At 42.1% G+C, this 13,307-nt stretch overlaps 1 protein-coding gene across 1 annotated transcript in view; it reads right to left on the bottom strand.

The window, feature by feature from the left end:
• ANTXR1 (ANTXR cell adhesion molecule 1) overlaps positions 1 to 13,307 on the bottom strand; it is a 105,771-nt gene that overhangs the window by 44,713 nt on the left and 47,751 nt on the right. Inside the window, exon 13 of the mRNA XM_076358871.1 lies at positions 1,964 to 2,059. Coding sequence (XP_076214986.1) covers positions 1,964 to 2,059 — 96 coding nt within the window. The remainder of the gene's footprint in view (positions 1 to 1,963; positions 2,060 to 13,307) is intronic.

Below are 13,307 nucleotides of genomic sequence, written 5' to 3'. Positions count from 1 at the left end.
CCCAGCAAGTAGAGGGATGTGTTTGACTTACATTTGGAAAATATCAGTGAGATAGCAGGATCTCCAAGTGGGGACTAAGAGGGAATGTGGGAGGTAAAGAAGGAGAGAGAGCGAGGAAATGCTTTTATCTACAACAAACTTTTTAAGTACAGAATTTAAATCTGGAAAATATTAAGCTTATAAAGTTTCATGTGGACAAGAGACTCCCTATCTCTGCTGCACCGCCTCGTTTATCTGGACTGTATTTCTCACACTTCAAGAACACTGTTATATGACCACTATCCTCATATCATTCCACTGCAGCAGACCCATACCACCCTCTCCATATTCCCTTTACTTCATAACCTGCTGCTTTTATTCATGCCTTTTTCCTATCAGCTTCATCTTTCTGCTCTAACAAAACCTTAAAATGGCAGCATCACTTAGAGCCTTTCCTTGTATCACCTCAATTCTCCACCAAATCCCAGTGTAAACATCTGTACAGCACATCTCCATTGACTTCTATGCAGATGCGCCAACAAAGAAGTTGACCCAGCTTCTCTGGGAAAGTGCCATCTAGTTTAGACAAATAACTCTGAGCAACCTACCACACTGCTAATCCTTTGTCCATTTTTAGAACTGATTTTTTTATTGTTCTGAAAAGTCCAAATAAATATTTTTTCCCTTCTGGTTTTCATCTCAGGACAGAGGTGTCCAACTACTGTGAAAAGAAGCGTTTTACCCCTAGCATTTCCCACCAGAAACAGAAATGGACAACTAAGATTTTTCCTGTGAGATTTCCACCCTTGTTCTGGATAGAGATATACATCTCACTGCAAAGACTCATCCTCAAATGTGACTGCTGCTGCAGTTTGTGGCTCCAAAGGTCTCAGCACCAGATCGTACGTTTGGTACAACAAGGTGCAAATTTACAACACTGGGTAAGTGATTTAAAATCAGGAATAATGATAGTGACCCAGAAACTGGGGCCAGTTTGGGTAGTCTTAAAAGAAGCATCTGAAACATTACACACAGCCAGTCACCAAAACCGGACTCCAATTCTGCTGACATTTGTACATTCCTAATTCCTCTTCTATATTTGCAGCACAAACAAGACCCAAAGCAAGAGCAGAGCTTCACTGTATTCCACAATAATCAGCCTTTGCTCTGATCTTCATTGGAAAAGGCAGCCCTAGGGGATGATCAACAGAGGTGTACAGGGGTATGACACGTCCTTGCAGACAAACAGCAGGGTCACGTGCGAGAGAAAAGCTTGTCTTAAGTCCTGTGATTTCCTTCTTGCCTCCCTTGACCTCTTCCTTCTCTCCTGTTTTCTTCTGATTTCTGTCTGCCTTTTTGAATTATTAACTCTGTGACTGTGCTTTTTAATGCTGCAGAACATTTTGTGAAAAAGCATGGAGGAAAGATAATGCTCAGTGAACCATAGTCATACTTCTACTGATACTGTCATTTGGATATTTTAAAGTGCTTTTCAGACATGGTGAGCCAGGAAAAAAGTTAATCTTGCAAAAATTTGCACACTTAGAAACGTCTTTTCCTTGTACCTGAGGCAGAACAAGGATTCCAGCCGGAGTTCAGCATGCCTGCCCTTCTATAGGAGCCCTCCAGCATCGAGATACTGACACAGGGGTTAGAAAAATCCAGAAGAGCCATTCCTTTCTAAAAAGGCATAGCAACTAATACATTTCTGCAAACCATTTCCATTTTGTGACCAATAAATAAGACTAAAAGGCTCCTGACAAGGTCTGTGTGTTAGCAACATTGCTATTTCATGGGTATAATCCAAAAGTCAGGCAGATGAAATAAAAGCACAAAACAGTGCCAGCAATGGAAGAAATACTGTCTTGTTCAATGACCTATCTCCTATGCTTCCTTACTGGAAAACCTTGCCTCCTTCCCACTCATTTCTTACATTCAGGCAACACTGAATTGCTGTTTTGTATTAACAATTTCTGTCACTTACCACTGTGCAGCAAAGAGGCCAGAACCACCAGAGAAGAACCAACGCCAGCAGGAGGAAGAGAATCAACAAAGCAATAGCCAGGATGGTCCCATCTGACTAGAAGAGAAACACAGAGAACACGTGAGCACCACTAACACAAAACTCTCCTCTCCACCGTACCTCACCTGTGCATCCTGCTTCCAGGCAAGTACATGCCCCAAAGGCCATTGCCATACTCCATTTATTTTTCAGACAAAATGCAGTTTTCCTCCCTCCTCATACACCCAAATGTGGCACCCACCCCCCCCAACTCATTGCAAAGAGGCTGAGACCTCTAGTTCCCTTCTGAGAGTTACAAGTTTTGTCTCAATTTTCTGAGCCTCACGATTACGTAAAACACTTACTTCACTTCAGATCAAAATTAGTGTAATATTCCTCAGAGTATTGTGAAGACTGAAAAAAATATTTAAAAAAGAGCTCACAACACAATGTTTCATTGCAGTTTAAGCATTCTCCTTTCTTTGCAACTCTTTTCCCCTCTTGCAGTGTAAACTTGAAAGCGGCGTTAGAATTAAGTTTACTCCAAACAGAAAACTTCAAGCAAGATCTCTGTGGACCCACGACTCAGATCATTCTGCTCTTCTTAGCAGTGCCGAGTCAGGGTAGTTCTACCATGAGCTTTTCAAGGAGATTTGAACATACACACCATTGCAACAATATACAGGGTTTTTCCACATCTGAAGCCATTGACTCTAGATCTTTTTCCTCTCTAGCTAGGATAATTCCCCCATTTAAAAAGGCATTTGCAAATCTCTGATATCGATTAACAACGCAAACTGCCGCACAAGCCAGCTCAATACAACAATCAAAACCAAACGTGCATTATTTCTTGTTGCTTAGATTTAACCCAAACCAGATGTTCTTGGCTTTCTGAGCCATGCCGACTTCCCTGTACCACTCCTCCCCAATATCATCCTATTCTGAGATAAGCAAGCAGGCAGTCCTGACTTAAGCCTGTTTGAGATGTTCTTGATGTAATAGCCAGACGTTTAAAAAACCCCACCCAAGTGTCAAGATCACAATGCCAGATTAAGGACACATTCAAGAGCAGACTGACCTGTAGGATGGGAAAATTGGGTGCCTGCTTAAGTCACTGTAATTCAATGGCCAGATGATCTCCCATCATACCATAATGGGAAGAGTAATGGAAAAAAACAGTCAGGTTGAAAGCATTTTCTAAACTCTCTTCTGGTGTAGAAGGAATTTCTGGAGAACTTGGATCAAGACAACCTGATCTTTGACACTTGGAAACAAAAGAGAGGTAGTCCACACAGGGAAAAGAATTCACCCAAGTCATCTCTGGAAATGGAACTTGGACCCCAATACAAAATAAAAGCTCATTTGAGAAGATGGAGCTGTACATTTGGTGCTGTTCCTCTAGACAGACGGCATAAAGTCACATCCATCATCTAAAAATGGAACCTGCTGATATTCAATGCTTTAGAAAATGAGATCCTGACTCTTTGCTGCCATGAAGTTGTAGAAGAAATAAGGCTTTTTATGTCTAATTGTTGTCTGCCCCTTTTGCCCCTACATTGAAACAAACACAAAATCAATTTGCAAAAATACAAAACAAATTAAAGTAGCCTTTTAACAGTTTTGTTCTGGGGATTTTTTATTATTGTTTTTTAAAACGGAATTTTAAAATCCCCCTCCCCCCCGACAATCTGTAAAGACCAACTTACATTACCTTAACACATCTGTTTCTCTGCAAGGCAGCTGATGTGGCCAGCTGGTATTCTGTGTATCACAGCAGCAAAACAGTCCGGAGCACTTAAAAGGTCTTGATTTGTCAAATCTTACATTTCTCACTCAGGTAATGCCTCTCACTAAAGCCAGTGCTGCCTGGCAAGTCTGCAGGAATAAGCTCTCTTCCGATATCAAAAATAGAGACCATCGTCCCCGTTCCCCCCCCCCCCAAAAAAAAATTCTGGTTGGATTAATTCCTTTTCTTATATCTGAACAAACATCAAAATATTCCAGACAAATATAAACTGAATTTTCTGGGCTCAGTCATAGCTACAAAGTGTCAAACTGAGATCCTTAATCAGGAACTGCAAATCCTATCTTCATCTGCTCTGACTGTGCTGTCACTGCTGTAAACTAGCAAGTCAGACCAGGACAAAGCATATATACACAATAAATCCTACTATAATCATCCAAAGTGGCCTGAATTCTGCTTTTGGTTTGTTTTATCTTTATTTTATCTTTATTTTGTCAGTTTCTGCTAGAATTTAGCTACCATTTGTGTAATATCTATGGGTTTTATACAGCTAGAACTATGCTTAGATAGAAACTGCCACTTATCCAAGCTGAATGATGAACAAGAAGGAAAATATGCCTGCTAAAATAGTTTGCAAAAGTTCCACTGACATTTTGAAATCTTTCTCCCAGTCTTATAGTCGGTTAAAAAGGACTGAAGCATTTGAAATGTCTGTTTTCATTCCATTATTATTTTTAATCAAAATTTGGAAGAACAATACAAATGCTCATGGAAACACTGAACCACAGAATAATTCAAAGAACCATTGAATAAAGGCTGTCAATTCAGACCAAGAAAACAACTTCCATTTTAAAGACAAATAAGAGAATTTTAATGCTAAACTACTGAATTTTCCATAAAAAATATCCATGGAGACAAAGCGTGGCTAGCCCCTAAATACACGCAGTTATCCGAAATCAGTACTACTTTCCCGTAGGGATTCATCTTGACTACTTACACCGAGATAAAACTGTAGGGCTTGTACCCGTAGTGAGATCAACAGCCTAAAACTCCATCACACCTGAATGGCTGAGAAAAGCCAGACAACTAAAGTATCCATCAGGACGCTAAGTGTAAAACAGTGGCAACTTGCTTCTTGACAACTGTTGAAGACCTAGACAATGCCTGGAGTCATTGTTTCAAAATGCCTTGCTATTGTATCAAGAAACAGTAATATGAAAAAGAGCAGACTCTTTAAATGACCTTTCAAGGTGCTACACGTTTGACATGTTCAAACTCTACCGTGTAGACTTTGAAACAGGTAAGCTGGTAGGGAAAGCAAGGCAGCTGTGCCTTGAAGCCTCCTTTTCCCTGCCAGAGTCCAACAAGGCCAAGAAAATGCTAACAAGTATTGCTGGCAGTTGAAGTACAATAAAAAACGACCTCTGGAAGATACTGTAAAATAGAAAGATAACAAGAAATCTGAAGCAGGACACATTAGAGGCTTTTCCTTGTACACCGGTGTGTGTGTGTGTGTGTGTGTGTGTGTGTATATACACACTATACATACATACATATACATATATATACACACATATATATACACACATATATATATATGCTTTCACTCAGCAGTTATTGTGGAACCGTTACGGACTGTGAGAAGCCAGACTGTGAGTGGGGGAATCCTTTTGTGACAAGAAAGAAACCTGGCCCACCTCTTGGACTATAGGTACTCCTAGAGAGAAGAGGGGAGGGATGGCAGGGTCTGATCCAGTAAGTGGCATGGGCTATTTCCTTAAATCTACCCACAAACATTCAGATACGTGCTGTCCCACAAAGGAACACACTCATTTAAGGCATGCACACAATCCCTGGGAAGATCCTATCTAACAAAAAGGTTAGTAGAAACCAGGTGCATGCACATTCCTTTAACAGTCAGGGAACAGGGATGACCGCTCCAGCGGTGGTCATGGCACAGAGGAAATGACTCATCCTCCAGAGTTCTTTTGCTATTGCCTACTGAGGTTGCTGCCTAAGACCAAGCTCCTAAAATTTTGCCCCAGGCAACATGTATGCAATCGTGCAGAGAGACACAGCTAAGACAGAATCTGTGATTTTAAGCCCCCTATTTAATTTTAGACATCCTCGATGCTTCTAACATAGAAACAAACATAAATCAGTTCATTGGCATTTCAATGGACCTATGGCTTGTTTCTGAGGGTTTTCCAAAAAAATGCTACTGTGCACCAGATGGACATTTTTTGTTGTGTTTGGGTTTGGTTTGGTTTGTTTTTTCCAATCTTCTTATTTTTGTTTAAGAATTTATTTCCTAGTTTCTTACTTTACTGTGCTGGCATTTGCAGCATACATTAGCTATTCCAGAGAGGTAAGCTGGAATAACAACCCCAAAGCGCACGGACCCTCAAAAGCTTTGACCGCTGATGTTCAGGAGTGATGAACGAAGTACTAGGTGCATCTAATAAATGCGCTCATGTGCTGTGGCTGACGAATTAATGCACCGTTGATTTATAGGGAGAGGGAGGTGGGTAGCATGCATGCTTGTTACCGCAGCAGTAAATGGATTTAACTTTAAGCATGTGTTTAAATGTGCTGACTTCATGCTGTGCCAGAGGGATGGAATTCTGTTAAATACATGCATCAAGCACTTGGCTTTAGTAGGTCTTGAAGGCTGGGTTCAGTAAAAGTATTTAGTCCTAACTCCTACAGACTTCACTGGAAAGTAAGAAGCCTAAATACTCTGTTTAATCTGGTTCTGCGCTCACCACTCCAGCAAACAAAAGTGGTGTGCCCTATCAGCTAGCTGCTCTCAGGACTACAGGCACTCTATCAGTCCCCTGTGCTGTGCAAAATTGCTTGTGGGAGCCTTTCCAGCTGTTAACTGCAGCAGAGGACCTAAGGCTGTCATGCAGCCCCATGATGTCACCTCCAGGGCAGGCTGGCAAGCTGCCGTCACTACTGCTTCAGGGCTAGGAGCGCAGAAACATCTGCACTGCTACCAAGAATTGGGAACAGCAGCCTGAAGACAGTCATATAACCGAGTCTCACTTCAGAGTGACTCTACAGTAATAACAACTTAAATAACACTTATCACTGCTAAACTTTAGGTGCTTTACAAAGAGGAGAAACACGGTTAATGTCATTCCAGAGACAGGGAATGTGTGAATGTCTCCTGTATCCAAGTCCTTTTTTACATTTTCCAAGCAGGAAGAGCAATAACATGCTGGAAGCCTTCAGAGGTAGTAGGAAAAGAATGAAGTGCTTTTAAACAGCTTTATGAAAATCTTGACTACAGTTTTGAATAAGCATCCAAAATCTGACAGAGGCTTTCTCCCTGGAGAGAAAGGAGAAACAGTTTTGTTGTCCTTTAGTCAATAGGGGAGGGCAAGACAAAGGATGACCCTGCCTTTTCACACTAGAGAGGCGCAGGCAGCTTTTATTGTGAAGGAAACACTCTCCATTTCTGCCCAACTCTCTTGGGGACCCTCCCATCACAGCAACAGAAACTGATGTCTATCATTTATTTTCTCACACACAGGAATTTTTTTTAATATAACAGAAACAATCTGGCCTAATTTATAAAAGGAAATTAAAACACTCACTGAATGCACTGTTCTGCAGTGCTAGCCTCTTTGACTGGCATCTACGTGAAGCTGCTTGAGTGGGACCCAAGCTCAGCAGGGGATGCGAGCAAGAAACACCTGTTCTAGGTCACCCAGTGTAGGTGTTCTCAGCTCCTTTTTTCCAAGTTTACTGTGCTGTGAAATGAGATGCCCCTCTGGCAATGATCTGTTTCCCTCCTCTCCTTCCAGAGCTGAAAGGAGATGAGAGCCATCTTACAAAAGACTTTTCCAGCATCCTACGTTATTTGCTTTATAGCCCAGTAGAAACACCAGTGAAGTCTCACTTCACCACATGCTGTATAAACAAGGGTTGCAAGAGACAACCCTTGTCCTGAAGAGTTCACACTCCAAACAGAGCAGGCAAACACAGGGTGGGAAGGAGGAGTAATCATTACTCCCTCTGTTACAAGGAAAGATCTTTGGTCAGGGAAAACAATTCTCTACCCCCTGATTGCTGTGTTTATGCTTATGAAAACAAGCTGAACTTTTCCTTCAGAAGAAATACCTAAAGTTTCCAGTGAAACAGAAGTATTAGCAAGCCTTCTGAAAGGCAGATGTGGCAGAACTAATGGTAGAATTCAAGTTTGTCCAGTCCCCGGCTAGTGCCTCACCTGTAAGGCATTGCATCTGGGATCCTGCATTAAATACAACAGGGTCTGGTGGGATGGTTTATGGAAAAACAAAACATGACAAAACCCTGCAGACTGACGAGCTTTCCCTCTTCAATTGTATATACTCTCCATCAGTACTGGGCTTCATTTGTCTTCAGATGACAAGCACCTCCCCATTCAGAGGTGTTGAGGTCCAAAGGCCTTTGCCCTCCTCTTTGCTTTTCTAGCTCCCTGGGACATCCCATCTGGTTTGGTAAAATGCTCCAAATTCTGTTACTGTCTCTGATACAAAGCTCCTGACCCCTGAAATTCACCACCAAGAGACCCATGCTGAACCAAAGGCTAAAAATAGCGGTAAGACTTCATAACACTGAACATCTGCTCAGGCCTCTACTAGTCATGCCATTACCTGTTAATCGTCAAAATTCAGGTGTCACAATTTTAACAGCCTCACTGCAGGAAGCAGCAGAGATCAAAGGGAGCAGGGCCTCTTAGCTGCAAGCTTTCAGCACTCTAACTACAGGTAAGCATCTTAATAATCACACCCTACAGCTACAGGCAGAGGACATAGCATCTGGTCAGGCCTCAGATTTTGTACTGGAGGTGAGCGTGTGAGTCTTGGCTTTGTGGCTGGGACATCATGGGCATGAAATCAGCTAGCACAAAGGCAGAGGCCTCTTGAGTGCTCTTTTTAGGTTCAATCTGCACATTGAAAACATGACAACAGCTTGAGGGCTCCCCTGACAGTGCATGTTTGGTTGTAGATGTTTCTGTTTTGACTGAGGAACTACTGACTGAGGAGCTCCTATTCTGAAACGGCTATCTCTTGTCCCCCAACACTTGTAGCTAAACAACAAAACCTTTGAGGTGAAACCTAAGCAGTTATTTTGGTTTCCATTTGTGCCTGAAGACAGTCCTTAATAAGAAGTATGTTAAATCCATTTCAGGAGGTGAATAGCAACTGGAACAATAGCAGGCAAAATTCTGTGGAATTAGACTTTGTCATAACAGCAACCATTTATGGCTTGATTTGGGTTTACTTCTTTGCAAGTCAGGAAAGGAAGGAAAACAGCATGCTACAGCTCTGGAATGTCTTGCCTCTGTGCATGTCTGAGATTTGTAGCATTTAAGCAGCCCTTAAAAAAAAAATCTCAGGAGCACCTTCCTTGAGCTACACTCAAGCTACACTCCTTCCTACACTCATGTACCACCCCACCCCCCCATCCCCAGCTGAACAGAAGTAGTTCCTCACAGGCCATTACAGGCAGCTTGCCATGATTCTGACAAGGTTAAGAGCATGCCAGCATGACCTGAATGCACACAACAAGATGTGTTTGGGATAAGTTTCCTTCTGAAACTCAGTTTAAATTGAAATCACATTTTCAATGGAAAAAAACATTTCAATAAAATAAAACATTTTGTTTCAAATGCACTATTTCAAAGTGTTCTGTTTCAACTTAAACGTTAAATGGGATTTCACTATTAGAGGTGTACATGCGTGCAGATATTATAGCACATATTTTGTAGTTAATTTCAGCACTGTCACAGGAAAACAGTCTGCATATCCACAAATTATTTTGATGTTTCCAAATTAAAACTTTTCAAAACTTCCATTCTGTGATTCTGCCCGCACCTCCAATTTATTGGTCTCTTTTGTGAGTCCCTACTTTCTAAAGCATAGGAACATGCTGTTTGTAATATGCCTACTACACTTAAGGGTATTATAAAACAGCCCATGTAGCAATATTAGAGTGAAATAATCTCTGCACATTTAACTCTTAGGGTGACCTGTGTTAGCAAAAACAGTCATTGCCTATTATATTTGCAGCATAAAGCATTGAAAAGCAATTTCTTTTGGAAATAAACCTGAAATCGTATGCCCTGGAGTTCCCACAGAGCAATACCTCAACTAATAATATACAGGTCAAGGGCCTAGGAAAGTGCTCATTAAATGTACTCTGCAGTTTCATAAAGCCTCTATTGATACAATAGTGAATGCACTTTAATTACCTGCAGACTTAGGAACACTGATAACTAGCAGAACCTTAATTGTGCAGCCCAGAACAAAGTCACAATTGAAAAAAACCCCTACTGTAGCACTGAATTACATTCCTTTTGAATTAAAACAAACAAAAAACCCCCCAAAAAACCACACACCTTCAGTGAAGGGCATCATTAGTTTTTACTACAAGCCTGCAGTGCTTTCTTGATTTTCTAACTTTTTCATTCTCCATATTTAAAGATCAAATCCACCTACTATTGTTTAACTCAAAGGTGCAAATTCCTTCAGTCTTTCAAACAGCCACAGGAAGAAAACCGGATACCTAGATATAGTAAAGCTGTGCCAGTACCCACCTCCTTTTGTCAAATGCAAAACCTGTCGAGGTTAAGAGACCAAGTTTTCCTTTTTAGCTGACTTCAATGGCTCCTGCATCCTTGCAACTGGAAACGTGAGACCAGAGGGACTATTTCTTTCCAGAATGGTAGGCCTGTTCCCCATCTGTCACCTCACTGATCATCCCAAGCCATATATTAATGGTTGCCACCAAGATAACTGCTTCATTATAAGATAACCAGTTCTCTGATCTGCCTATGCAAGACCTTCTCTTGCCCCAAGCTGCCGTCAGGTGCAATAAGCCACTGCATCCATTCTCTTCCACATGTACAACTTCAAGAAGATCCTTTTCCACCGCCAAGGACTGGCTTGGCCCAGCTGCTAACCAGCAGCTCTCCTCTGGTTTCCAAAATCTGAAATCATGTCCAGGATCGTGGAAGGGCTAACTGCCCAGCTGCATGCTTAACCACCTTGAGATCTTCCCATCCAAGAGTGTTTTTGGAGCACCAGCATCTCAGGTAAGGAGGGGCTGGTATCTGCTGGCACTGGATAAGACCCTGGCTTACGAGGGCAAGCCCAGTTTAGACATTGCATATGCCTGCCAAATGCAGTTGCTTCCCCAACCTGCCCTGACCCAACATGTCCCTTTTCATCTGAAAGGCACTCCTTTTTACAAGCATAATTCCCGTAGCCCTCCTCCTGAAGGAACAGGGCGTGACATGGGAGGACATCCATTATGAACTGGATACATATGGCAAATAAAAATGAGTTTCAATCAATGCTAGTCTAAGGCAAGTCTAATATCCTGCCAGAGAAACGTTCTCCCAGCCCACATGTGGGTACCTCCATTGTCTCACCTTCTTGCAAAGAAGCATCATGTGTTTCTCACTAGGCGATATAGGGAGTATAGAAATATTACCTAGTGATACTCCTTGCTCTTCCAATCAAGAGCTGCCCAGAAGACCTGTTTTACACTGTCACTGCAGCCCTGCAGTTTTCATGTCCCTTCCAGTTTTGAGTCAGAGTTACTAGTGCAAGAGGTCATTAGTGGTTTTTCCTCTTCTGGGAGCATTTTAGAAAATGAACAAAGACCTATTTTAATTCCCATCCTGGCTTCTCTCCAAGATGCTCTCTTTTTGCACTGAAGAACTTGGCAGCAGCCCTCCGGTCAGCAGAGTAGGACTGACTTCCTGCCTCTAAACGCTGCCTTGTAAATTATTTCCTCTATTGTACCTTCCCTTTCCTGACAATGCCTGGTGTGCAACCTGCTCTGTGCACATCTGCACGCGTACACATTCATAAAGCAGCATTTAATACTTTCTCCCTCTTTCAGTTCTTCAAGCTCCTGACACACGAACCGGAGTAAATACCTTTTTAAGAGCTTCCCAACTCCACCAGACATTACTTGCTAATTCTTTTTCAAACAGCGGGAAAACCACTGCAGCATATGCTCCCCAGGCATTAACAGGTGCAAATGAAAGCAACGTACACTGTGTTCATACCACTAAAGCCTGATGTGGGGCAACTTTGCATATGAAATTGGTGGTATGCTGAGACTAATAGCTGAGGAAGAAGAAATAATTTTTTTTTTTTTTAAAGTCTTAGCACTAGTGAAAGCTGAGGATGCTCAGTTCCCATTGCATTCGTGGTCCTATGCCTTATACTATTATTGCTGTCTCAAGATGGGCTTTTTTTTTTTATGTTTAGCAGAGGGTAAACTATAGTTCTTGGTGCCTTCAACTACCAAAGGTCCACTGATGTCAGCAGTAGAATGAAACTACTTTTTTAAACTCCCATCATTAATTATCTGCCACCCAATGAAGATATTCTGATCTGTCAGGTAGAAAGTGTGCAACCACACGATAACACCTGTAGCAATGTAAGTTGTCAACTTCCAGACTGAGACTGGAGGCTACATTAATCTTTGTTTTCTGCCTTAACATCTCTTTTGAAAATGCAGGCATGTGAAAAAAATCCTAATATTAAAAGCTAAGAGAGAGGAAACCAATTATGGCAACAAGAATTCAGTCTTTCATGGTATGTGAAAATATACTGTTCATGTACTGTAAAGTCACACCTAAATGTGTCAATCGTTTCTGAATCCCTTATTGTATCACTGACAGCTTTATTCAGTTACTGGGTACTTTTGGCCTCTGCTAGCATACTGCAGAGAGACCTCTGCAACAGAGAACAAAGGCACCTCATTTACCTGCAAAGCAGACAGCCCAGCCCACCCTGGGAGATGATGCCCTTCTGAGGCACTGGAAAGCTGAGAGCACTTGGCTGACAGAAAAAGCATTGTAACATTTGAAGTAAATAGCCTTGCTGCAAGGAGTTAGACAGTAGCAATTTGGGGGCAGGATCTGTCTTTGTCTTCTGTGGTTACACAGCACCTGGAGCAAGTCAGATCCCTAAGTGTGACTGCAGTACAAAGGCCAAGTAAGTAAGAATATCAGCAGAAGGTGAGTGGGGTGGAGGTATCTTGCCCCCGAGAAGGGTCCTCTGTCTAATTTGAGTCAAGCAACAAAGAGAGATAGTGGCAAGTTCTGACATTGCCAATAAACATTATTTATAACCAAAATAGCTCCTTGACACTTAGAACTGGAGGACCCAGTTGCTAAACAGGTGACCAGGATGCATCCACAAGCCTCCTAAAGAATGCTTTCAAGGGTAGTCTCCTCCTGAAATCTCAGTCCAAGCAGTCACAACCAATTCCAAGGGTTGGAGAGAGGAAGAGTTTTAAATCCACATTGGATTCTATAGAGAAGAGATTACCTTGTCCAGAAGAACACAGAGGAACAAGCCCAGCTTCTTTCTGGGCCAGTGTGATGCCGCAGCCTTAAGGACATTTCTTTAGAAGCAATGCCTTGCCCCTACGTATGCCTGGCCTTTGCAGGCTTCAGTATTCAGGGCTGCCATTTAGCACCTTCCTCCAGCAGCAGAGGTCACCTGGATGTCCCTGCATGGTTTTGCTCAGGTAATACAGTAACAACACAGCCTCATTGCCCTCTGT

This window comes from Aptenodytes patagonicus, chromosome 24 (genome assembly GCF_965638725.1).
Source record: "Aptenodytes patagonicus chromosome 24, bAptPat1.pri.cur, whole genome shotgun sequence".
Taxonomy (NCBI): domain Eukaryota; kingdom Metazoa; phylum Chordata; class Aves; order Sphenisciformes; family Spheniscidae; genus Aptenodytes; species Aptenodytes patagonicus.
The sequence above is the reverse complement of the archived record's forward strand: the minus strand, read 5'-3'. Positions and strand labels throughout refer to the sequence as shown.